The following is a 24,364-nucleotide window of genomic DNA, read 5'->3' as shown; positions in this document are numbered from 1 at the left end:
GTAGCCTCAACCTCCGGGGCACAGGCGATTCTCCTACTTCAGCCTCCAGAGTAGCTGGGACTACAGGCGCATACCTGGCTAATTTTTATGATTAGCCATGCCTGGCTAATTTTTATGATTTTTTTTCTGTAGAGACGAGGTCTCGCTGTGTTGCCCAGGCTGGTCTTGCACTCTTGGACTCCAGTGATCCTCCCTTCTCAGCCTCCCAAAGTACTGGGATTACAAGTGTGAGTCACTGAGCCCAGCCAGTTCCCCCTTTTCTGATAAGGAACCTCTGACTTTGAATAGTCAACAACCCAGTTGAAGGTCACACTGGCAGGCAGGGTTGGAGGTGGAACTTGGTTTTGGACTCAGTTCTGGCACATCCAAGGCATGCAAATTGGCCTCCCAGGGCAGTCTAAAACCAGGACCTGCAGTGCCAATCATGGAAGTTAGGGGAATCTGGTTGACCCTGAGCAGTTTTAGCTGGCCTGAGAGCCCTGAGAGCACAGCTTCATATTTATGTGTTTGCTGCATGCTGTTCTTCCTGGCCTCTAGCAGTGCTAAGGACATCTGGGAGCCCACAGTAAGTGTTCACTGACTGAATTTTAAAAACTAAGGGTGCTCTCCAGAGATGCTCCAAATGCCACATGTCTTGGCACCAAACACACCCGTGTCTCAAGAAGGAGGAAGGAGTTCGCGAAACCTGAGGTCTTTTGCAAACCTCTGAGAAAGTGACATGCTAGTGACCTTCTATCTTGGTTCAAGAGAGAACCATTTGCATCTGTGTTGGTTGTGACTTTTTTTTTTTAAAGTCAGGTTCTCACTCTGTCACCCAGACTGGAGGGGAGTGGCATGATCACAGCTCACTGCAGCCTCAACCTCCTGGGCTCAAGTGATCCTCTTGCCTCAGCTTCCCAAGAAGCTTCCCAAGAAGCTGGCATTCCACCACACCTGGCTAAGATTGTTAGCATTTTTATCATTAGGACACAAAACTGAAATAAGCCATACCCAAGGAACAAGGAAAATCCCAAGTCATGCGTCTAATCCACGCTCACTGACAATATCTACAGATTTCGTAATAATAATTTCACAACCAAAGAGATTGTGTAACTACCTAAAGAGTCTGCAGCTTTGCCCTGGATCACATTAGTTTTACTTAATACTGCTTGCTGTATTTTAGGACTCTAAAATGCTGTTTAAAATTATTTAGAAAATTGTGTAACAACAATAATGAGAGCCATCTTCCATAAGATGACCACCAGAATGACGGCCTAGGTCCAGACAAGAAAAATGAAAAATAATGAAGCATCTGGACTGATCTTTCTTCTGGCAAAAATGAAGACCTCACATTCAAAGGCAGAGAGATTCAGCTGAAACTTGATTGGGGACGCACACATCCATGTATCTAATCCATGAGATAAAATCTGGGTAAGGATGAAGAATCTCGGATGCAGCAGAGACAAGGATCGTAAAACTAAACTCAAGTTGAAAAATATGGTCCTAGGGGCCCCATTAACAGAGCAGACTGAATTCAATAATAAGAGCAGTGTCAGCAATTCACTTATGGCTTGATATTGAATCTGACTGAGTTAATCTTGTCCCCATTTAAATTTCCAATGCACAAACCCTGGCCTATTTGAGATGGTCAATCTGCTTGACTGCTCGAGTAACTTTACCACAGCGGGAAGGTTTAGAACTGAGCATACAGAAAATAAAATAAACCCGGAATGTTAATATTTTATGTTACATTTAGGACAAGTTTTGCAATGATCTAGATAATTTGAGTGTGCTCATTATTTAAAGAGAGAATTTGATATCTTGTGATTTCAGTTTTAAACATGGAATTGATTCTCTTTTGTGGTTTTAACTTGGCAGGTGTCAGCATATTTGATGAAGTTTGTGAACAGAATTGGAATATTTTAAGAAAAACTTTGTTTAGTATATCTCTAAGTTTGAATTATTAATCTTATAACAATTGCTTAGAAGCTTAGAAATGCTTTGCTTGTTAGGTTTGTGAATTTGCCTTGCCAGACATCTGAAATGCTTAAGAAAAATCAGGTATATTAAATTTTTTTTTTGAGTTGGAGTGTCACTCTATCACCCAGGCTGAAGTGCAAGTGGCACGATTACAGCTACTGCAGCCTCGACCTGCTGAACTCAAATGATCCTTCTGCCTCAGCCTCCCAAGTAGCTGAGACTACAAGGGTGCACCTAGCTAATTTTTTAGTTTTTAGTAGAGATGAGGTCTTGCTATGTTGCCCAGGCTGGTCTCGAATTCCTAGGCTCAAGCAATCCTCTGGCCTCCCAAAGTGCTGGGATTATAGGCATGAGTCACTGCACCTGGTCAGTATATTAAATTTGTATGTGTAACTTAAAATGTTGAGGAAAATTGAAGTAATTAAGTTTCAAAAGGGACTACTCGTTAAGGAAAATTTAATATGATAAACTTGCTAATAGAATCCAAAAAAGAACAAGTAAAAATGACTATATAAATAATATAGCAAGATTTATAAGTTACAAAGATTTAAAAACTGTCTTAAAATTTAACACTAAATTCAATGTCATTTAAAACCCAATTAACTGTGTTATGAGCACAAAAGTTCCCCTGGGACTTCAGAAAACTCAACTGACATCTTTTATATACCAAGTGCCCGTTCTGCCAGGCACTCGACTCTACAAGATGGGTGCTACAACTCTGTCCTTTTGCCAAAAGATGTAACTGAGGTTCCCAGGGGCTAAGTGACCCTAAGGTGACAGAGCTCATGAGCCAGGATTTCAGGGTGGAGGTCAGGACTCCGCTCAGAATCCAGTATCACTGTCCGAGTGACCTGTGGGTTGCTTCTGGCCAGGAAGCTCCTCTTCAAATAACCACACGTCTACTTACTGGCTTCTTCTTTAACTTTGTCCATTTCTGCCATTAATGAAACTTCTTTGTCAATGATGCTGGGGAAACAAAAACAAAAGCAAAGAAGACTTAATAAAAGAGAAACTTTCAACAACCACTGGAAGTAAAGGAAAGATTATTTTCATGAAACAAGATATGGAATTACCATAAATATTTCTATACTAGCGTGCCAGCAGCACACCCCACCACTCCAAAAATGAGGTAACGTAGAGGGGATGTTCCCAGGATTACACAGTGACATCTGCTAATTAAACCATTGTCAATATTTTTTTAAAAAGTGCTTTCAGATTTTCTGAATTGTGCTTTCAATTGAAACTTGGGAGTATTTTTGTCTTATGCATTCCGAAATTCCAAAACAATATAGTAAGTATTTGAAAAACTGGCACTTAGGTCATGAAGGTCTGTAGTTTCCAAACATCCCTGTGTCCCACCCTGGGAAGAGTCTGTCTCACTTCTTATGCAGATGGTCCTGGAGCCATACTTGAAGAAATATGGTCTGGGTGAACTCATCCACCCACGTGCTCCACAATATGACTCTATGCCTTTCTCATTCTCCCAAATAAGCACGTCAAGGTTTTTTTTGAGTTGGAGTCTCACTCTGTCACCCGGGCTGGAATGCAGTGGCACACTCATGGCTCACTGCAGCCTAGATCTCCTGGGCTTGGGCAATCCTTCTGCCTCAGCTTCCTGAGTAGCTGGGACTACAGTCACATGCCACCATGCCTGGCTAATTTTTTTTTATTTTTTGTAAAGCCAAGGTCTCACTATGTTGCCCAGACCAGTCTCAAACTCTTGGGCTCAAGCAATTCTCCCACTCCACCCCCCAAAATGCTGGGATTACAGGTGTGAGCCACCGTGCCCAGCCCATATGGGCTTTTTTGTGATCATAATCATAGCATAGTATTTACTATCATACCTACAAACGTTACCAATAATTTAATGTAATTAGGTACTACTCAGTACTTGAATGTCCCCAACTGTCCCATAAACCTTTTTGTATCAGTCTGTTTAAACAAGGATCTGAATAAGGCCTGATGATTGCAATTAGTTGATGCCTCTTACATCTGGCTTTGTTTTTTGGGTTTTTTTTTTTTTAAGTTAAGGTCTGTTGCCCAAGTTAGAGTGCAGTGGCACACCATGGCTCACTGCAGTCTCGACCTCCTGGGCTCAGGCAATCCTCCAACTTCAGCCTCCTGAGGCTGTGCTAGCACGCCTGGCTAAGTTTTTGATTTTTTTGTAGAGACGGGGTCTCTCTATGTTGCCCAGGCTGGTCTCAAACTCCTGGGCTCAAGCAGTCCTTCCACCTTAGCCTCCCAAAGTTCTGGGATTACAAGTGTGAGCCACCGAGCCTGGCCTTAAATCTGTTTCAATCCTTAAGTTTATTCTCATCAGTCTTCTCATCCTCTTTGCAAATTATTTATTGAAGGAATCAGGCTGTTGACCCTGGACAGCTGCCCGAGGTCAGAGCTTTGCTAACTGCATCATCACAGTGTTAATCTGTTCTTGCACCTTTCTTATGCATTTTTTATTAGATATAGAAATGTGATGAAACTCAGATTTTTTTTTTAAGGAGTACTTTATGTTGTATACTTCCACCAGCACACACATAATGACACAATACACTTATAAAGTATTCTTCCTGAAAAAAAACCTGAATATAATCACATTTCTACATCTAATAGCAAATTTACAGGAAATAAAAAAGACATCTCTTTTTGAAATGATCTTGGCAGCCATTGAGGATCATTGCCTGGATTTATAGGGTTTGCAAAGTTGAGATATCCAAATTCTATTACTACTTCATTTATACCTACTAGAATTCTTTTATAAATTGGGAACTTTCCTTTATCAATGACTCAGTTATCATGAAGTGCAGTTTGTATAGGTAAGGCAGGATAAATAATCGATTTCTGTCTTTTATTTGTATCCTTCAAAGGTCGGCAATGAGAGTGTTTTTGCTTGTTTTTATGGTTTAATTATGAACTCATGTTCAATGTGGTCCCATGCACTGCCATTAGCATCCTTATTGCTACTCAGTTGTTCCACCAGATGGACTGTCTTTCTCCATCAGATGTACTTTTAAAACTTAAAGTGTGTTGAAGAGTTATTTACTCTTGAGAATTGTGCAATATTTGCCCAGGTAAGAAGTGTTTTTGGGGGTCTGTCTACAGCAGTCTGGGGGCTCCTCGACAAGACAATGTCACCTAAACACCAGAAGAGTAAGGACTGTGTGCTCAAGAGGAGATTCCAGGGGAAAGAACTGACACGTGAGCGGCAGATTCTCTAGAGCTGGCCTCTGAGCCTCGTCCATCAACAGAGACCCCCATGAAGTACATGGCTGAGAGGCACGGGATGGTTCACTGTGGTGTAACCAACCACTGTATCAGGACATTTGTATCTTATTCACTGACATTACATAGGTATAATGGCAATGTGTTTTAGCTTTCGAGATCCAGGTGCATTCACCTGGCTGAAGACAATGTGTTTTAAACATAGGAAAAGCATGCTACAGAAAGGTCTTCAGTGAGAAGGAAGTCTTCAGTGAGAAGGCACAGGCAAAAATAAATTAGGACTCCTGTTCCAGTCAAACAGAAGCCTTTGAAACAGAGTCTCCAGGATTTGAGAACACACATGGCACACAACCAAGGAAAATACATGCACGTGATATGAGACTGGCATGTCCTCAAATGTCCATTGAGTGAGAGAGGTGCAGCTGGCAGACAAGGCAGAGGCACTGGAGGCTGGGAGTCCTGTGGCCTGTGTGTGGGGTTTGGAAAGGGGGCCTTTGCTAATTACTTTATCAGCTACAAGGCCATTGCAGTGGCACGATAACGGCTCACTTCAGCTTCGACTTCCTGAGCTCAGGTGATCCTCCCACCTCAGCCTCCTAATAACCGGGACAACAGGCATGTGCCACCACACCAGGCTAATTAAAAAAAAAAAAAAATTGTAGAGAAGTCTTATTATGTTGCCTAGGTTAGTTTTGAACTCCTAGGCTTAAGTCACCCTCCTGCCTCGGCCTCCCAAAGTGGGAGAAGAGAATCATTTGAGACATAAATTTATAGATAAAAGTGCAAGGACACTCATCAAACACACAGGGCTTAACTCAGAATCAAAAATGGCCTCCCATTTTTGTTCATCAAAATTGTTAACCTAATCTTTTGTCCAGCGAGTTTACATGATGGGCATTTGGGGTATGAGACATGTCTCCCAGTCTAACACATATTAAACAAGGCTGGGTATTTATGCAGCGGTTAGCTCAGGCCTTCTGAGCCAGAAACAGGAGGGCTGAAGGTTTACACAATAAATTGTTAATCTGCTTAATGCACATACTTGAGGATGTGAAAAAGCCTGTGGTGTTGGCATCAAACCATGCTTCTGTTCCTCTGGGTATTTCAGCAAAGGAAGGCCATCCCCAAGCTTCTGAGTGAGCCCAGCCCTGCTCTCGGAGCTTGACTGCAAAATGCCTGGGTGTGAAGGAAAGATAGACATCTCTGCCAAGTGAGGACCCTGTGCTGAGCGCACAGATGTATGCAAACCAATGTCAGGGCCAGCTTGGGGCAAGTACACCAGACCTGCCCTCCAGAATCTCAACATGGTAGGCCTGAGGGTTCCTTGGGTTTTGCTTTCAAGGTAGCAAGCTTGTCAAGGGAAGAGGAACCATGGGAAGTGGTTGTGGGCATAAAGCAGTGCAGGCCAGCTGTCCCTCGGCGGCGATCAGACAGCAAGGGGCCACCTCACAGCGAGAGCCAGGTCCAAGGCAGGGGCAGAGATGAAAGCCATGCCTAAAACCTTCCAAATGTCTGCAGGCCCAGTGTCACTGGGTGTATCGCAGCCAACTTCGTGAGTCATTTTGTCAGGGCCATTTGCAAGTCCTATTGAATTTTCTTAGAGGATCAGGGCAGAGACACACACTGGAGAGAGGCTTGATGACAGAGAGCTTAGCAGGCTGGGTAGAGACAGAGGGGGCTTGGAAGGACCCTGGCGAGGAGCTATTGTATGTGGAGAGAGGAGAGAGTTCCTTGAGAGGAGTGACATCAGAGAGCTGATGTGTCACAGAAGAGTCACAGACAGTGTCACAGACTGCGTTCCTGCTGGGGAAGCAGGAGGGTCACATGCTTGCTTTTGAGGTATACCTGTGTGGACACATATCAGTTGCCTCAGAATGAGAGGGGACCCTAACTCATACTTCCTGCTTGCTGACTGTGGGCTGGGCATGTTAGCTAGAGCGCCAGTGCCATCCTGACACCCCAGGAGGTCGAGCCCTGCTCTCTCTACCATGGGGCTTTGTGTGGGCTGTGTGCCAACTCTCCTCCTCCACCCTGCCTCTCTTCATCTAATTAGCACCAAGTGTTCCTTCAGGTCTTCATGTAGTTATCACTTACTCTGGCTGAGTTTTAAACAACTTGTGTTCAGCTCCATGATCTTAGACTATGGTGAGGGCGAGGGAAGCAACAGATCCACTTTTCCCAGCAGACCCACGAGAAAACTTCTTCCCACTAGTACAAGGTGGTGGGGCTTGCAGAGCAACTGTGTTTATGCAAAAATCTATAGAATTTTGGTCAGCGACAGAATTGAAACATTTGAGATATAAATTTATGGAAAAAGTGCAATGGCACTCATCAAACACACAGGATTTAACTCATTCTCAAAACTGGTGGTTTGCCGGGCTCGGTGGCTCAGCCTGTAATCCTGCGCCTTTGGGAGGCTGAGGTGAGTGGATTGCCTGAGCCCGTGAGTTCGAGACCCACCTGGGCAGCGAGACCTCATCTCTACAATAAATCAAAAAATCAGCCGGGCGTGGTAGCGCATGCCTGTATTTCCCGCTACTCGAAGGCTGAGGCGGAAGGATCGCCGGAGCCCAGCAGGCGAGGCTGTGGTGGCCGGGAGCGGCCACTGCACTCCAGTCCGGGCGATAGAGTGAGACTCCAACTCAAAAAAACCCCCCCAAAAAAACCAAAAAAAAAAACTGGTGGTTTGCACATTGAGGCGGTTTAATTTCTTTCTTTCTTTTTTTTTTTGAGTTGGAGTCTCACTGTCAGAGGCAGTTTAATTTCTGAAATTTGTGTTTCCTCTACAAATAACCAGAAATTCTAAGTTTTGAATGCTTTTTTTTTTTAAATCAGAGTCTCACTCTGTTGCCCAGGCTGGAGGGCAGTGGCATGCTCATGGGCCACCCCAGTGTCGACCTGCGTATGGGCAATCCTTCCATCTCAGCCTTCCAAATGGTCGGAACAGGTGTGCACTACCACACCCGGTTAATTTTTTGTTGTATTGTAGAGACGAGGTCTGACCAAGTTGCCCAGGCTGGTCTTGAACCCTTGGGCTCAGGCAATTCTCTGGCCTTGGCCGCCCAAAGTGCTGGGATTACAGGCTTGAGCCACCATGCCTGGCCAGTTTTGAATACTTTTGCTTTTCAATGGTGCTTCCCTGGTACTTCCCTGGTACTCTTTAATTGGCTTTCCAACAATTGCTAAAAGTTCTCTCAGGGGTGGGGTAAAGCCTCTGGAGGGTGCCAGCCCCAAGACAACATCAACCATATTTTACAGAAACCAAGCTGGTGTAAAACCCACGTGGACCACACATGCCCTCCATCCTTCTGAAAACACACCTCCTCATTTTAGCCAAACTGCATGGATAGTAAAGTTTTATTTTGTTGCCATAAAAAAAGCTTTTATTATCAAAGCAATAAAGTGTAAGGAGAAAGAGATTACCATGGCAAAGACTTTATAGTTTATTATATAGTTAATCACAGAGATAGAGTGTCGTTTTATAGAAACGTGTCCACTGTCTTGATTCCTTTCTATAGGGGACTAATAATAACAATAACAAAAGAATCAGAAAGCCTCTTCGGTGATGATAGATGTATCATTTTCTGCTCTGTGAGAGACTCATCTTTAAATTTGGAGACTAAGGCCCTGAGTGACAAAACGAATTCATGTGGAGGCTTGGATGATCATGTCAGGTCCAGTGTGCTTCAGAAATAAAAATGTCACAGTAGGGAGAAAAAACCACAGGACCGGCAGTGGGTGACAACTGAAGAGAAGAGCCTGCTGGTGGGTACTGAGGAACGAAAGCAGAATTTCAAAGAGAATTTAAAGAAATCACTCCATAATAGCAGCCAGTGCTAGATGTTCAAGGGTTAAAACGAGGCCACATTCCATTTGGGAATACTGCCTGTGACTGCCCAATCCCAGACAATCTTTCATTTTTTATAATTTTATTTTTTGAGTTGGAGTATCACTCTGTCCCCCAAGCTGGAGCGCAGTGACTCAGTCTTGGCTCGCTGTAGAGCAGTCCTCCCGCCTCAGCCTCAGCTGCAGCTACAGGTGCACACCACCACATCCTGCTAATGTTTTGATTTTTTGTAGAGACAAGATCTCGCTCTGTTGCCTAGGCTGGTCTTGAACTCGTGAGCTCAAGCAATCCTCCTGCCTTGGTCTCCCCAAATGCTGGGATTACATGTGGGAGCCACTGCACCAGGCCAACGATTCTGCTTCAGAATCTTCCAGTGAATAAAGTGCTTCCATGATGCATCACCAACAAGAGACTCATGGGAAGGAGCCAGACTTGGCAGGTGGAGGGAGAGGGAGAAGGTGGGCACTGCTGGGGGTGCTCTACCGAATGCTCAGAACGTTTCAGCCCTTCTGGCCTTCACCAAACGGCCTCCAGCATCCAGTGAAGGATGAGCTCTGCAGCCAGGACTCCCTGCATAAAGAACCTCCATTTCCTTCACTAAAGAGAGGAGAGCGGTGTAAAAACACTTCCCCAGAGTGGGTTCTACTCCTTCTTATTGCAAGGACTAAGAATTGTGACCGACACAGCTCAGAGGACGGCAAGCTGGGTTGACAGCCCAATAGCACCCAGTGGCCACTGTTCAGGCCTTGGGCTGAAAGCTACATTTGTTCTATACCAGCTGGCACTGGGGGAAGAGGTTCCGGTCCTGCCCGGAAGTGTAGACATCTGTATCGCTTCCCTGGTGAGAGGATTCTGCCCACTAGAAGGAAGGCAGGAGCACTTCTAGCCATGTAAGGCGGAACGTGCTAGTTGGTGGTACCACTTCCAGTCCAAGTCCCAAGCACTACCAGAGATTCTCGGGCCCCAAGGCAAAACTAGTCAGGGTTTTGGCTCACTCATTTCTCACCTACCATAGCTGTCAACAAGACTTCTTCCCTGGCAGGCTGGCCACACACGCAGCAGGGACAGAACAGCACAATCCTATAAAGTCTACAAATCCCACAACACCAAATGTCAACTAAAAAATCTATATTCCTCCATTTAGAATTTTACATATGACTTTGCTTAATAATAATTTTTGAAAATCTTTGCTTACTACTTATTAGTTTGGTTCTTTCCATAGATATCACTATTTAGGGAACACAACTGAACTGTATTTCAGTTTCTATAACTATAAACATCATATGACCCCCTCCCTTTAAAGCTACATCTAAGGAGAATGCAAACTATTCTGTCTGTGGGTGTTAATTGTCTTCTAGCACAAGGGTACCGTTTAAGGAACTGAATTAACGTTCTTCTTCACGTTTTTACTTCATTTTATATGCGCATTTAAAAACTGAAAAATATAGAAAGCAGGATAAAATAAAACAATTTTCAAAATAAAATAAGGCAAAATTCTCCTTTGTCTCATGCCCCAAATAGACACAACCTCTCTGAACACGCTGTTGTATTATTTCCTTCCAGAAAAACATCTTGGGAGGGGTAGAAGCTCCCTGCAGAAGCCATAATGGCCGCTGAACGTGAATCATTTAGCAACAGTAACTGAAAGGGGCTGATGTGGTACAAGAAGAACCCAGGACAGGCCAGGGGCCTGGCCGCCACTGCTCCCAGCCTCCTGGGAAGCTCCTGAGTTCCTTGGATCTCATGTGAAAAGAAGAAGGGAGGGGAGGTTTGGGGCCATGGGCCCTTCCCCACTGGCACCTCAGCTGGCAGTGTGACCCTGTCCTCACCTTGGCTTCCAAAGTGGGGCACAAATACAACGTTATGTACTTTTAAAAAATTTATTTGATTTATTTTGAGTTTAGGTCTCACTCTGTTGCCTAGGCTGGAGTACAGTGGCACGATCACAGCTCACCACCACCTCAAACTCCTGGGCTCAGGCAATTCTCCCTTCTTAGCCTCCTGAGTAACTGGGACTATAGGCATGCCCCATCAGACCTGGCTACTTTTTAATTTTTTTTTTTTTTTGTAGGGACGAAGTCCCACTATGTTGCCCAGGCTGGTCTCGAACTCTATGATTCTCCTGCCTCAGCCTCCCAAAGTGCTCGGATTCCAGGCGTGGGCCACCTTGCCCGGCCTGTACTTACTTTTTATTCTAAGTAGACTTCCCTAATCTTTGACGTACAGATTAACAGGAGTACACATACATAATTTATAAGTGAGTTTCCTAATTTAAGAGGGATGTGCTCAAAACTCATGGATTTGTGGAGTGAGACCCAAGGAACACTCTCCTGCCAGAGATGGCCGTTTGTGCTTCTGGTTCCTTGTGTTGCTTCTTCTGTTGTGGGAATCTTCTTTCTCCCTTTTCCACCTGGCAAACCCAGTTCAAAGGCCACCTCTGCTATGGGCACTTTCCTCATGAACCTGGCACAGTTGATTTCCCCTCCCCTATCCACAGCTCCAGTCCAGCTAGCTTCTGTCTGCACCCATTAGACTTTGGGAAAGCAATTGTCTTCAACCCTCAGTCTTTTTATTTATTTGTCATTTATTTATTTTTTGAGTTGGGGTTTCACTTTGCCACCCATGCTGGAATGTGCTGGCATAATCATGGCTCACTGCAGCCTTGACCTCCTGGGTTCAGACAATCCTCCCAACTCAGCCTCCTGAGTAGCTGGAACTATAGGCAGGCGCCACCATGCCTGGCTAATTTTTTATTTTTTAATGTTTTGTAGAGATGAGGTCTTGCTATGTTTCCCAGGTTGATCTTGGACTCTTGGGCTCAAGTGATCCTCTTGCCTTAGCCTCTCAAAGTGCTGGGATTCCAGGCATGAGCCACCATGCCCGGCCCATCCCTCAGTCCTTTTAGAAGTACTTCAAGCATGGTACTCAGACTGCTTACCTTTGTACTCACTGTATTCACTGCACACAGATGCCCAGGCCTCACCTCACATCCATGCAATGAGAATATCTCGGAATGGGGCCCAGTTGCTCCTCCAACCCTGGAACCTTTGAGAAGCACTGGCTTGGCACACGTTCCTCTATGTAGTAGGTGGATGAGTGAAGAAGGGGAGAGAAAGGGCGAGAGACAGAGGGCAAGAAACAAAGGGGAGGGACAGCTGTTGGTGGCAACTGTGACCTTCAGATCCGAGGTCCTTTTTATCTCGCTTCTCTCTTCATCAAGCAATGGACAGTAAAAGTTGTGATGAAATAGTCCTATCTCACACCTGGGATCTACTGTATGCTAAATAAACAGAAAATTGGAGAGGGATAACTTATGTCCCGTGTCTTGGTGTGGAAAAAATCCATTTCCTAAATGCTACTCTGGAAGGTAAGAGAACCAACCATAACTGAACATCTGCCATGGGCCAGGCTAGTGATTTTCTAGAATGATCTGATAAATATGTTACCTTATGTATGAATTATCACAAAACCCTTAGAAAGTAACAGCCATACTCCCATTTCATAGCAGGGCGGGAGTTTAAAAAAAAACTTAAAGCAGCTTCAGAGCAAGAATATCTGGAGACGAAATTTAAATCTGATTCTGTCTGACTCTGCATTTCATGCCTCCTAATTAAGTGGTTAATAATCCTTGGAAAATGTGGCTTTTATTAGAATGTGGCCGAATAAAAATCAAGAGGTAACAGTCACTGGAAGAATCATGTTGTACACGTATAAGGAATGCTATCAAATTGACTTCAGGTACAGCTTTTTCATGATTTGTTGCTGTCTTCACTGACAAATTGCTCCAAATGACTCCTTAGTCTCACTGTACCAGTCCAATAAAAGAAATACGCATCAATACCCATTCTGAAACCATGATGCAGGATATTTCACTTTTTAATACTATAATGTATTTTATATTTACACTAATATAGAAGAACAAATTCATCTAATTTTTCCCAGTGAAAATGGATTATATTGTGAATTTATGAAAAGAAGATCATACTCTAATGTCCCATGAGAATGTGTAGCTAGGACAATTTGCTTAATTCCTTTTTTATATTTCTACTCGATGATGAAAACTAATGATTCCTTTTCAGAAGCCTGTTACCAGACTGGCTGATTGGTAGCTTTCATTTGCTGAAAAGAGTCAGAAATCTCTTTGGATTTCAAACTAAAATCAGAGTCAACTTCTTGTCTTCCAGCTCTTGTTTTTCTGCAGAGGCTGCAGTACCAGCAAAGTTGACTTCCAGTGCCAACACTGACATGACGTATGGAGGTAATCCACACGTGCAGCTCAGGAAGGCTATTAACATGCGCTGCTATTTATGCCAGCTTTCTTGGGGACTGGACCTAAACTGTAAAGGCCAGCTCAGTGCTTTCTGTATTTATCAAGCCGCTCTTCCTTCACGTCACCTGATTCATTCAGTCCTTGCAGGGGCCCTTGGGAAACATCCATTGCAGAGAAAAACCTCAGGGAGGAAAGAAAATAAGCAAAGAGAAGCTTTCACCTCTAAAGAGTGAGCTACATCTATTTAGAAAGACACATATTCACAAACGAGGCAAGACTTGAAATATACTGCACTGCAGGGACTTGCCTCAGTCACAAAGTCAGGGGAACCTTGAGTTTCTCCATGTTATATGATATTTGCCCTTTTCACAATTTCAGAATGGATCCTGGAGTTTATTTCTGCTTATTGGACTGGTGCAGAGAGAAGGAAAGGAGTCATTTTGGGCAATTTGTCAGCTAGACAAGCAACAAAAGCCATCCATATGGCTCTCTTGAGGCATAAATATATTTATTAGCCTCTTTTATTACTGTCTCTTGGTATCCCTTGCAAGTGGCTGCTCATCCCCATAGTGCATGCTCTTTTAGATTCTGGCATGATATTGAATGCTGGGTGTGGGGAGCAGAGGCAAGTTTGTTTAATTTCCTTTGTGGGGTGCTTGTGCGTCACAAGCAGGTGGGCAATCACTCAGAAAAACCATTTGATAAGAAGAAAAGAGATTAGCCAGAAAGTCTTGTTTGTACAGGTTTTGATCAGTGGAAAGACTATTCATTTCCAGAGCAGAAGGATATAAAGACCTTTTATCGATTTTCTTTTAAAACAAAACATTAGGAAAAAACAATCCAGACTCCTGATTTTATTAAAATACAAAACCTAAAACACAACCCAAACTCTTGATGAAGTCTAAGGAGCTGGCAAAATCTAGTAATTGCTTAACACATTCCTGACAATTGAATAAGGAATTGAAGGCTTGGTAAAATTAATATAACAATGGCAAGTGACTGGAAAGGCTCTGCCAGACCGCTCTCCCATTGGTGATCCCATTATAAACATGCCTTATTGAATGGTTCCAAGAAAAGTATCACTTTATTCCCATACAACTCCACACTACTCCAGATACTTTTGGTTCTAGCATGGACACAGGCATGCTTACTATTTTAGCTGCGTTGGTTAAATAGTAGAATGGAGCTGCTCATTACTCATGTTAAGATCAACGACCTCCATGAGACCACACTCAAAAACCAAGTTTACTTGTTGTCACAGCATCTATTCTGTGATCCTAGGACCTGTTTCACCGAATGCATATTTTTCTAGACTTATACATAACTCCACAATTCCAGTGATTCTCCCAATTAAGCAAGAGTATTTAAAAGGCCAACAAGTATTTGTTCAACCACTGCCGAACCACAAGACATAGAAAAAGATCTTCTGTTTAATTCTGTTTAAATAGCACAAGGGCTGGCACACCTGGCTATGTCACTGACATTGGAGCGGCTGGATACATACTAGGTATGCCCAGAAACACCAAGTAATATTGCTGCCTGGCCGAAGCCAAAGAAGAAGAACCTCCCCAACAGACATTTCCTGGAACAATTCCCTACTGTATTTATCCTCACATGCTTCCGATCTGCATCCTAATCCTGGTCCCCACTGCAATATTTGGTTTTATTGTAAAGTGAAAAAAAAACTCAGGTATAAACAGAAAGGCTAATGAAAGTGACTGCCTGTCATTAACTACAACCTCCAGTTCTTAATTTTTCCATTTTCTTCTAAAGACTGAGTTGAATTCTATAATGAAAAACACAAAAAAGCAAAGCCCTCAATTTTCTACACTTCAATATAGTTGTTTTTCTGATCTCAAGGAGGCAATAATCTAATTTGACCTTTAAGTGTGTAGCAAGAGGGTTTATGTTTCAGGCAGTATGAGAAACATATTTTCTTTTCTTTTCTTTTTTTCTTTTTTGAGACAGTGTTTTGCTCTGTCGCCCAGGCTGGAATGCAGTGGCACGATCTTAGCGTCGACCTCCTGGGCTCAGGCAATCCTTCCATCTCAGCCCCCTGGTAGATCAGACTACAGTTTCATGCCGCCATGCCTGGGCTGGGCTAATTTTTTTATTTTTTGTAGAGACTAGGTCTCACTATGTTGTCCAGGCTGGTCTTGAACTCCTGGGCTCAAGCACTCCTCCCATCAGCCTCCCAGAGTGCTGGGATTAAAGCAAGAGCCACCACGTCTGGCTGAAACATTTTCTGACTATACTGATGTGACTAGAGAAGGCATTGTGGTAGGGTTTGTTGGGTATGTAAGAGATTGGAAAGGGAATTCCCTCCCCTATCTCCTGTGGTGGCTTACGAGGACAACTGGAGTGGGGACAGACTACACTCCAGACTACATGTGAACAAATGCTCAGGGATGTTTTAAAACACTCAGGGGTGTTTTAAAGGGAGGAGTCTTCATCTTTCCCTGGACAGTGACCACAGAAGCCAAGCAGCAGGACTGCCCATACACTCTTCCCTCATCTTCCCTCGCCCAGGCTCTCCCAGCATTATTGATATCTTGGGCCAGACAAGTCTTAGTTATGGGAGCAGTGGAAGGGACTGTCCTGTGCATTCTAGTATGACTGGCAGCGCCCCTGACCTCTGCCTACTAGATGCCAGTGGTGCTTGCTCCCTGTGGCTGTGATATCCAAAACTATTTCCAGACCAACTGTCTCCTGGGGGGTAAATTCATCCTGTTGAGAACCACTACTCTGGCCCTAGACACATCACTCCTTTTGCATGACTCCGAACCGGTGCTTTTCAACCAGAGACACCAAGAGAATCACCGATTTTTGTTGTTTTAAAGCCTGTTCCTGGGACCACTCCAGACTAGTAGTCAGTTATCTCTGGAAAAGGTCCTCTGGCAAGGGATGATCAGAGAGTACTCAGTGTTGTTAATAATAGTGCACACACTTACACTTTGGTATGGAAAGAAGTAAATATGGGCAGGGTATGTTGGCTTTTGCCTGAATCCCAGCATTTGGGGAAGCTGAGGCAGGAGAATTGCTTGAGCCCAGGAGTTCAAGACCAGCCTGAAGTGGGAGAATCACTTGAGCCTAGGAGTTGGGAGCTATAGTGAGCTAAGATCATGCCACTGCACTCCAGCAAACTTTTTCCTCACCCTGAAATTCACACTTTTATAATTTATTCTGTCAGTCAGGGGAATCTCAACAGAGCATTTGTTCACATGTAAATATGTCACTTTGGGAGGACATCAAAAGGATTAAGTTAGTAGTTACACAAGGCAAATGAGTTTAGATTTTTGCTTGGTTCTGTTTTTATTTTTGTTTTTGCATCGCTCAGGCTGGAGTGTAGTGGCACAATCACGGCTCGGATGATCCTGGGCTTAGGTGATCCTTCCACCTCAGCATCCCGAATGATGGAACTACAGGTGCATGCCACCACACCTGGCTAATTTTAAAATTTTTTTGCAGAGATGAGGTCTTACTTTGCTACCCAGGTCTCGAACTCCTGACCTCAAGCAATCCTCCTACTTTGGCCTCCCAATGCTGGAATTACAGGCGTGAGCTACTGCGCCTGGCCACAATTGTTAAAAAAAGAAAAAGAAAAGGAAAGGGACACAGAGGCACCACCACTGTAAGCTCTGGTCTTGACTGGGGAGTCCTGGCCTGTAGGGGGCAAGCAGGAAGTGCACCCTGTATTTGTGGGAGGGAGGAAACTCCAAGATGAGGGAAAGCTGGCAGAGGAAGGGGAAGTGGACAAGGGGGCAGGGTGGGGGCAGCAGAAGCTCCTGACCTACTTTCAAGCTCTGCTTGGGTCTGACTTGGCACTGCTTCAGGAAAAAAGAAACATGAAGGCCAGGAGCATTTCTGGCTCCTTTCTCTAGAATGCGCACTTTGGTGGTGTTCCCTTTCCTATTTGAAAGCACAGCAGCCTAACAAGCCTACCCCTCCACTCTGCCCTCTGCACCCCTCCACCCTTCCCTCTGTACCCCTGCACCTCCCCTCCCTGCACAGCTGCTGCCCACTGGCTTACGGGAAGTGCTTTCAGTTAGATGTTCAACTGACAACAGCACCTGATGGAATCTCTATTTTGGAATACTTTCTCCCCAGCATATGGCAGACCAGTCAAGTATTATTCTCCTTCCTCGATTATTTTTTGAATTTAATGCTTTACTGCTCATTTTCGGCCTTCACAATCAACTTGGACACACATACACGCACACACACACCACACACAGATTTGTGATGAGAAGCTAGACGAGTTTGCATTCAAAACAATTAAATTTGGCAGCTATGATTCCCAAGGATGAATATTTTCCAGTTGTGGCAGGAGGCCGATCATATAGAAAAGGAAGCAGCTGTTTTGTGTCAGCTCCTGATGTGACTTTTCACACAGATGCTCGCGTCGCAAAATTTATTTTCTGTTGAGACATATTGTGAGAGCATTGTGGTATCTTTGTTCCCCTCACAAATTCCTTCTGGGAACAGGAGAATGATCTGTGTTAAGGTCATGTGGCCTTCTGTAATTGTGTCCTGGTGAAATGCCAATTTGATTTTAAATTTTAGCCACTTACTACCTTTCTTTAAGAACTGTATTGGACCAAGTCTTCTTCACAGCAACGAAAGATCATGATTTAGTTCATTCTACCTTGACATGTGCTGGCTGGGTATCCAGGATGTGCATGTACCAACAACTGCTTTCTCCCACGCTCTCAAAATTTGTGTTTTCATGAATTCCAGCAGAATATTCTGGGGAATTTAGTCAAGTAGGACTCATGGCCTTAAGATGGCACTTTAGAATTCCTTATCTGGGAGTTCCTGTTTCTAAACAGGAATATAGTGCCTATGAAGTGCTTTGGGATTGAGGGAACGAGTGGCCCAGAATAAGGAAAACAGCCAAAGAGCTGGAAATGAAATGTGTAGGTCCATATTGCTCGCGCACCATGAATTAGCATCCATCTCAGAATGAGCACTCCCAGGGGTCTCCAGAGGACTTATCCCACATTCTCCTGATCCAGATATACCTTGCGATATATTACTGAGGTTGCACTTGCATTAAAATGAGTACATTTTAATACAATTCACAGTTCACTCAAAGTTCTCTTTGATGCTTGGAATACATGACTTTACCATCAATTAGGAAAGTTTCATTTAAAAAAATTCTAAGCTGCCATCTTCAGTTTTGTGACCTAATATTTTCCAACACACTACAGTCTCTAAAATTCATTATTTTCTCCCCCTTAGAAAACAAGATGAAAGCTTCATTTAAGGACGTCATTGTGTTTGCTGGGCTGTCTGGGACAAAGGCAAAGTTTTTTGCATGTAAATTGTTGATTTTAAAAAGTACTTTGGTTTTAAGTTAACATTTATACAATTACTGTGGGATCCTTTTTATTAAAGATTAGATCAGAAAACAAGTGCTGGTGCTTACTCATTTGATAGCAACTGCATATCAAAAGTGATGGATCTTAATGTCTTCTTCAATTTGCAGGAAAAGTGCCATTTTGTGAAGTAGGTGGCTTTTAAACAGCAGCTCTGCTTGGCAGAGCTCATTCAGAAGCGGGCCTTCCCATCAGTTTAAAACACAATGTGAATCACAAGCAGAGAAAAAATACACAACGTCCTTGGCTTCGCACTTTCAGCTCCTGAGGAGTAAAACACTCAAGGAATCTGTTCTAAATCTCAAGATGTCTCATGACCCATGTGATGTTAATTTTACTAAGAAATAAAATAAGAAGTGCTTGGAGCAGCTGGAGGAGAGAGAGGTAATGTGAGGTCATTGCTACACTTTGTCAATCAGTGTGTGAGTCACTCAGATGGAAGGTATCACCCAGAGGCCTCAGAGGAAGAGTTTACTCTAAGATGCCACACAAAAGAGTAAGAAAGTGTGGTCTTCTCCAAGCAGTTCACGTATGCCTCCAGACAGGGCTGGCAAACTCCGGCCCTCATAGCCAAGTCTGGTCCACTGCTTTTCTGTGTTATCTCTGGCTGGCTTTGTGCAGCTACAACAGAGCCAGATGGCTGCCAGGAGGCCTCAAGGCCAGAATGCTTAAGATATTTATTAGCTGGTCCTGCAGAGATAAAGTCCATAGACCCCAGCCCTAGAGAACAGGCCTGGAAGTTGAGTGTACTTACAAGTGTCAGAGTAACTTACTTAAGAATAGACTGAAAAGGTCATATAACTATAAAATATCACTACTAATAATCACACCTCTCATTTTCATAGCATCTTCAACTTCTCTAAGTACTCAGACATATTCTTGCAGTTGTTCTCAACAATTAATTAGGTTATAAGCTAATCGAACAGAGAAGACTTCCAGTGACATCCAGATACCCTGAGTGGGAGGACAGAGGAGCATATGGTTCCTCCATTCAGAGGGCTTTTTGAGGGGTTAGATGATGACTGAAAGGGAGGGTTTTCTTTAAAGTTCCTGCTGTCTTCTGTGCCCTTAGGATCTTATCTTATATGTACCACATGGTTTAAAATTCATAAATTTTAGATTATAGAGCTAAACGTAATCCTTAATTTTACACAATTCCACAGTTCCTGCTAAAACTCACATCTATAACAAAGCAAGGACTTGGAATAGGAAAAAATATGCAGGAGATGTGATCAAATTCTAGGATCTTGGGAGGCCAATGAACCATAGAGATCATGTTGCATGAATCTGGGCACTGTGGATATGCATTTTCTTTTTCCGGAACTTCTCCTCTTTCTTTTGGTGTTAGCACCTTGATTTTTCCCTGGAGAACCAGGGCTTTTCACCTCTCAGTCCATGGGTTGAGGTGGGGCTCACTCTGCTGATCGCTCTGGTAAGTATGTGACTTTGGCCTGGCTAGTGGGAAGACTGTGCCTCCTCAGGAAGACAAAGCCCTCTCAGGTCATTGTGGGGGTGAAGGATTATGTAAGAGGGAGCTCTTTGCTGCCACATGGAGAGATGGTACCTAAGAATAAAGCCAAGAATAAGCAAAGCTAGGAGACTGGGGGAGATACTGAAAGGGAAAAGAGGGGAAGGAAAGGGAGAAAGAGAAAGTGAGTCTTGACAATATAATTGGGTTTAGAACCAACTTTGCCTGAAGGAACCTTCTGGAATTTTCATGTATATCAGTCCACAAATTCTCTTTTGGCATTAACTAGTGTGACTTAGTTTCTGTCACTTGAAATGGAAAGAGTCCTAATGATGCACTGAGAACATTCTACTAATAATAACCAATAAGCCTTTATTAACAGATATTTCATTTCAATTGTGAATATGAGATAATGTTCAGGGCTCAAACAAATGTCTTCTATCAAAATCAGTTGCAGGGCAGGGCAGAGCAGAACCAAAAACATATCAGTGCACCATTTCCTAATTCTAGTCTTAAAGATACCTGAGTGGATTTCTATCACCAAGTTTACGTGAGATGCTTCTGCGTTGTGTTAAGGGAATTTTCCTTATTTTATAATTCTAATGCTAGAAAACATTTTGTTTTCTTAGTAGCATTCATGACATTAGCCTTCCAGGGATTTGTCAAAAATATTATTTTTTGAGGTTCTGTTCTTTGTCGAGGTTTTATTCGACATCATTCATATACTTTTGGGCCAACTTCAAACTCCAGTGAATTATGTCTATCAAGTTTCTTTTTATTCAAATACTTTGTCTTCTTTTTTATCCCCAAAAGATACGCTTCTGCCCTGCAGGGTTAAAAAAAAATCTGCTGGAGAGTTATTCTGTGATATTTATGTGTTAAATAAACAGCATTTTCCATCTGATGCTTTTACCTATCTAAACAGTTCAAGCACTATAGATTTATAGCTCCTAAGTCAAGTTACTCACCAGTTGTGCAATTCAGCAAAGGCAGCTTTGATCTTCTTCACGGAACTATCTACTTCTTCCTTGATCATGACGCGATATCTAGTTAGAGAAACAGTGCAGCGTTGCAAATCCTTCACTGATTTCTCAATGTTTGGGCCTAAAATTGATGTCAAGAAAAAAACTGTTAACTTGAGCCCTTTATCCTTTATTTGTAAGCTAAGCAACAAAACAAAGCAACTAGCCCATCAAAAAAAGAGATTCATCTTTTGTTTTTAAAAATTCTGTTGGGAGGACATTTATAACTCAGAGTAGGTGGCTTGTATGGCACCTGAGACTGCTAGGAAGTCCCCCATGGGGTCTCTGGCTGGGCTGTCTAGGACACACTTATCTCCCATGCTCTTCGGAAAGAGGCGCTGATCATTATGTCCTATCATGAACTGCAGTGCTTGAAAATCTGATCTGCCTAAAGGCCATTTGTGTTGCTGGCTCTCTCTGTAAACACCACTTTGCGTGGTTGAAAGCCAGCAGGGCTTTTGGAAGAGGAAAACGACACAGAGCTTGGGAGAGGTACAAATGAGTTAGAGAGAGGATGGCACATTGGTGCCAGGTACGTTGGCACTGGCCTCACTGCCCTGAGCCAGGCCTGTAATTATGGTAGCAGCACTGAACACAGCTCTGAGGGTGCCCATCTTGCCTGACTTCCTGAAACTGTCACCAGGGTCGACAGATAGTGCATCACAAATAGGCAGATTGGACTTATCCCAATAAGGGTGTGCTTCTTAGGGGAAAGAAATCCCCCTCAAGAAAAGTGAGACAGCATGTCAAACCAAAGTCAAGGAAACTGTAGGCTGAATGAGAAGAACATTACAAAATCTTCTGGGAATCAGAAAGGAAGTGATTTAGCCCCTTTCATTTGAAATACCGACTATGTATCAAGTACATGAAAGCTCAAAAAATCATAAAAACCCAGCGTGTCAAATGGAAAACCTTCTTTAAATGTTACGTTGTCTGAAAGTTCTAGCACAGAACTGAATCTACCCGGGGAAGACCATATCTGAAGAAGACATATCAGCCCCCGGAATCATCTTCATTCAATGCAAGTCAAGCACTTGAGCATTAGGGAAACATGAGTCCCTTTCAGCAGAGTGCAGTGGCATGCTCACAGCCACCCCAGTGTCGACCTGTTGGGCTCTGGCGATCCTTCTGCTTCAGCCTTCCCAGTAGCTGGAACTACAGGCACGTGCTACCACGCCCGGCTAATTTTTGATTTGTTGTAGAGATGAGGTCTTGCCAAACTGACCAGGTTGGTCTCAAACCCATGGACTCAGGCAATTCTCTCATCTCAGCCTCCCAAAGTGCTGGGATTACAGGCTTGAGCCACTGCGCCTGGCCTAGCATTCACATTTCTAAAGAGCTCATGCGTGAGCACTCGCTTTGTAAGATATTAGGGTAGAAGGTGTTGGTGGTACAAACTTATCCATGCCTGTCACAAGAAGAAAGGCCTCAGAGGGGCAGAGAAAGGGGACATCATCCCACTGAAATATTCAAGACCTTTGATTACACAGGAGGAATCACATCTGCCTTTCCACCTATGTGGGTCGCAGAAAGAAATGCAATTTCATATGCATCTCCCTTCACTAAGCAGAGTCTTTCGGGAAGTTCTGTCATGCTGGCACTTTCCTGTGTGTGCAAAAATACGGTAAAATCATTTGTGCAAAAGAAATCACTTTACCTCTTTTCTTTGCCAGCTCATCTGGCTTTATTTCAAGAGGAGCTGCAGGGGCATTGGACTTAACAGGAGATGTTTTTGCCTTAGGCTTGCTTGGGTTACAAGGCTGCTCAGCTGACCACTGTAGGCCATCTGACCTCTCTGGTGTTCCGTGTATAGGTTTGGGGCTCCCATCTAAGGACAGTTTCTGTTGCAGTAGTCTGTTGCCTTCTGTAAGAGAACACCAAATAATGACTGTGAAGTGAGAAACTAAAAACACTGATGACAAAGTGATGGGAGGAGCCATGATTTTTGTTTTTGTTTATATGTTGGCAATACAGTTCACTGCAAACAGTCAAGATGCTGTTGTAACAGAATCCCCAGAAGATGAGAGGATGTACTAGAAAGAGCCTTGTATTCAGAGCCAGAAGACCTGGGTGTGTGTTTTGGCTCTGGTAACTACTTGCAGAATGACCTTGGGCAAGCCACTTGAAATCTCTCAGTCTCAGTTTCCTCATCCATTACTATCCAGGAAGGTTATTAGGAGGCTTGTGCGAGATGAGCAGGGTTTTTCCCTCCCTATTTCAGTAAAGGCTTAGGTATTTTTAAGGACGATTTCATATTGAGGTTATAAAACTGTAGTCCTCCTATCTCCAAGTGCTACATTCATGTATTGTGGTATTTTATTCTGAATTAATGAAGGCAGATGAGTAATTGGAGATAGGGCAGGAATGGAGTGACAACAGGTACTATAATCACGGCATCTAATTTATGGAGGGCTTAAATCAGAAAACATCATCATAATATCTCAACTATATTTAAAACCCAGGGAGTCAAGATCTCTCCGGGCCTTTAATAGATGTGGCAATAAATTAGCAGCATGTTGCTTTCGATATATTTTTGAGGTAAGTTCCTATTTAGTTATTGCTGGAGCGAATTAAATGGCCTTTTAGTGGCCTGAACAGGAAATGTATCACCCTTAACATCTTACTACCAGAGAGAGCTCAGAGTGTGGGAAAAGGAGCCCAGTGTGCCTTTGGAGGCCAGGTTCTTGGAGGAAGCTTGATGAGTGCAGTTTGAATCTGGGGGGACCCAGGTTCTGCTATTTCCTCTGTCTTGGGTGACCTTGTAGGCACGTCTTTACTCCTCTGGACGACTGTGGCTTGCTCTCACCTCTGTGAAGAGCACGGTCACCTCTGTGAAGCCAGCTCCCTGTCAGCTGGTTACCTCTGCCCCACTTCTCTCTAAACTCATTTTATCTTAACACAAGGTTTCCCTGTCTGTTCCTTCTCACTGCCTGGCAGAGGCTATGACCTTCTCAAGGGCAGTCACTGAGTCCAATTCATTTTAGAAGGCCCAGTGTGTGTGTGTGGTTCAATAAATTTCTGTAGAATTATGATTGAATTAAAGCACACTCAAAATGATTTCATAGAACCAAATAAGAAACAGTGAACAACCTTCCTGACAATGTGGCAGACATTACAGAGGCTATACTTGAGGAAAGTACAAAGGAGTATGATCTGGGTCCTGGTCAATTTGATTTTAGACATTAGCCCATTCATGACAAT

At 43.5% G+C, this 24,364-nt stretch overlaps 1 protein-coding gene across 5 annotated transcripts in view; it reads right to left on the bottom strand.

The window, feature by feature from the left end:
• SPATS2L (spermatogenesis associated serine rich 2 like) overlaps positions 1-24,364 on the bottom strand; it is a 180,372-nt gene that overhangs the window by 15,621 nt on the left and 140,387 nt on the right. For 4 of the 5 annotated variants that reach the window (XM_021718477.1, XM_008069797.2, XM_008069800.1 and 1 more), the window contains 3 exons: positions 22,821-23,027; positions 21,110-21,245; positions 2,867-2,925 (listed from right to left, as the gene is read on the bottom strand). In XM_021718477.1, coding sequence (XP_021574152.1) covers positions 2,867-2,925; positions 21,110-21,245; positions 22,821-23,027 — 402 coding nt within the window. The remainder of the gene's footprint in view (positions 1-2,866; positions 2,926-21,109; positions 21,246-22,820; positions 23,028-24,364) is intronic. The other variant, XM_008069799.2, reaches the window with a different exon arrangement.

This window comes from Carlito syrichta, unplaced genomic scaffold (assembly GCF_000164805.1).
Source record: "Carlito syrichta isolate Samal-C Ts95f unplaced genomic scaffold, Tarsius_syrichta-2.0.1 Scaffold312209, whole genome shotgun sequence".
In the NCBI taxonomy this organism is placed as follows: domain Eukaryota; kingdom Metazoa; phylum Chordata; class Mammalia; order Primates; family Tarsiidae; genus Carlito; species Carlito syrichta.
This window is presented reverse-complemented; position numbering and strand designations above follow the sequence as displayed.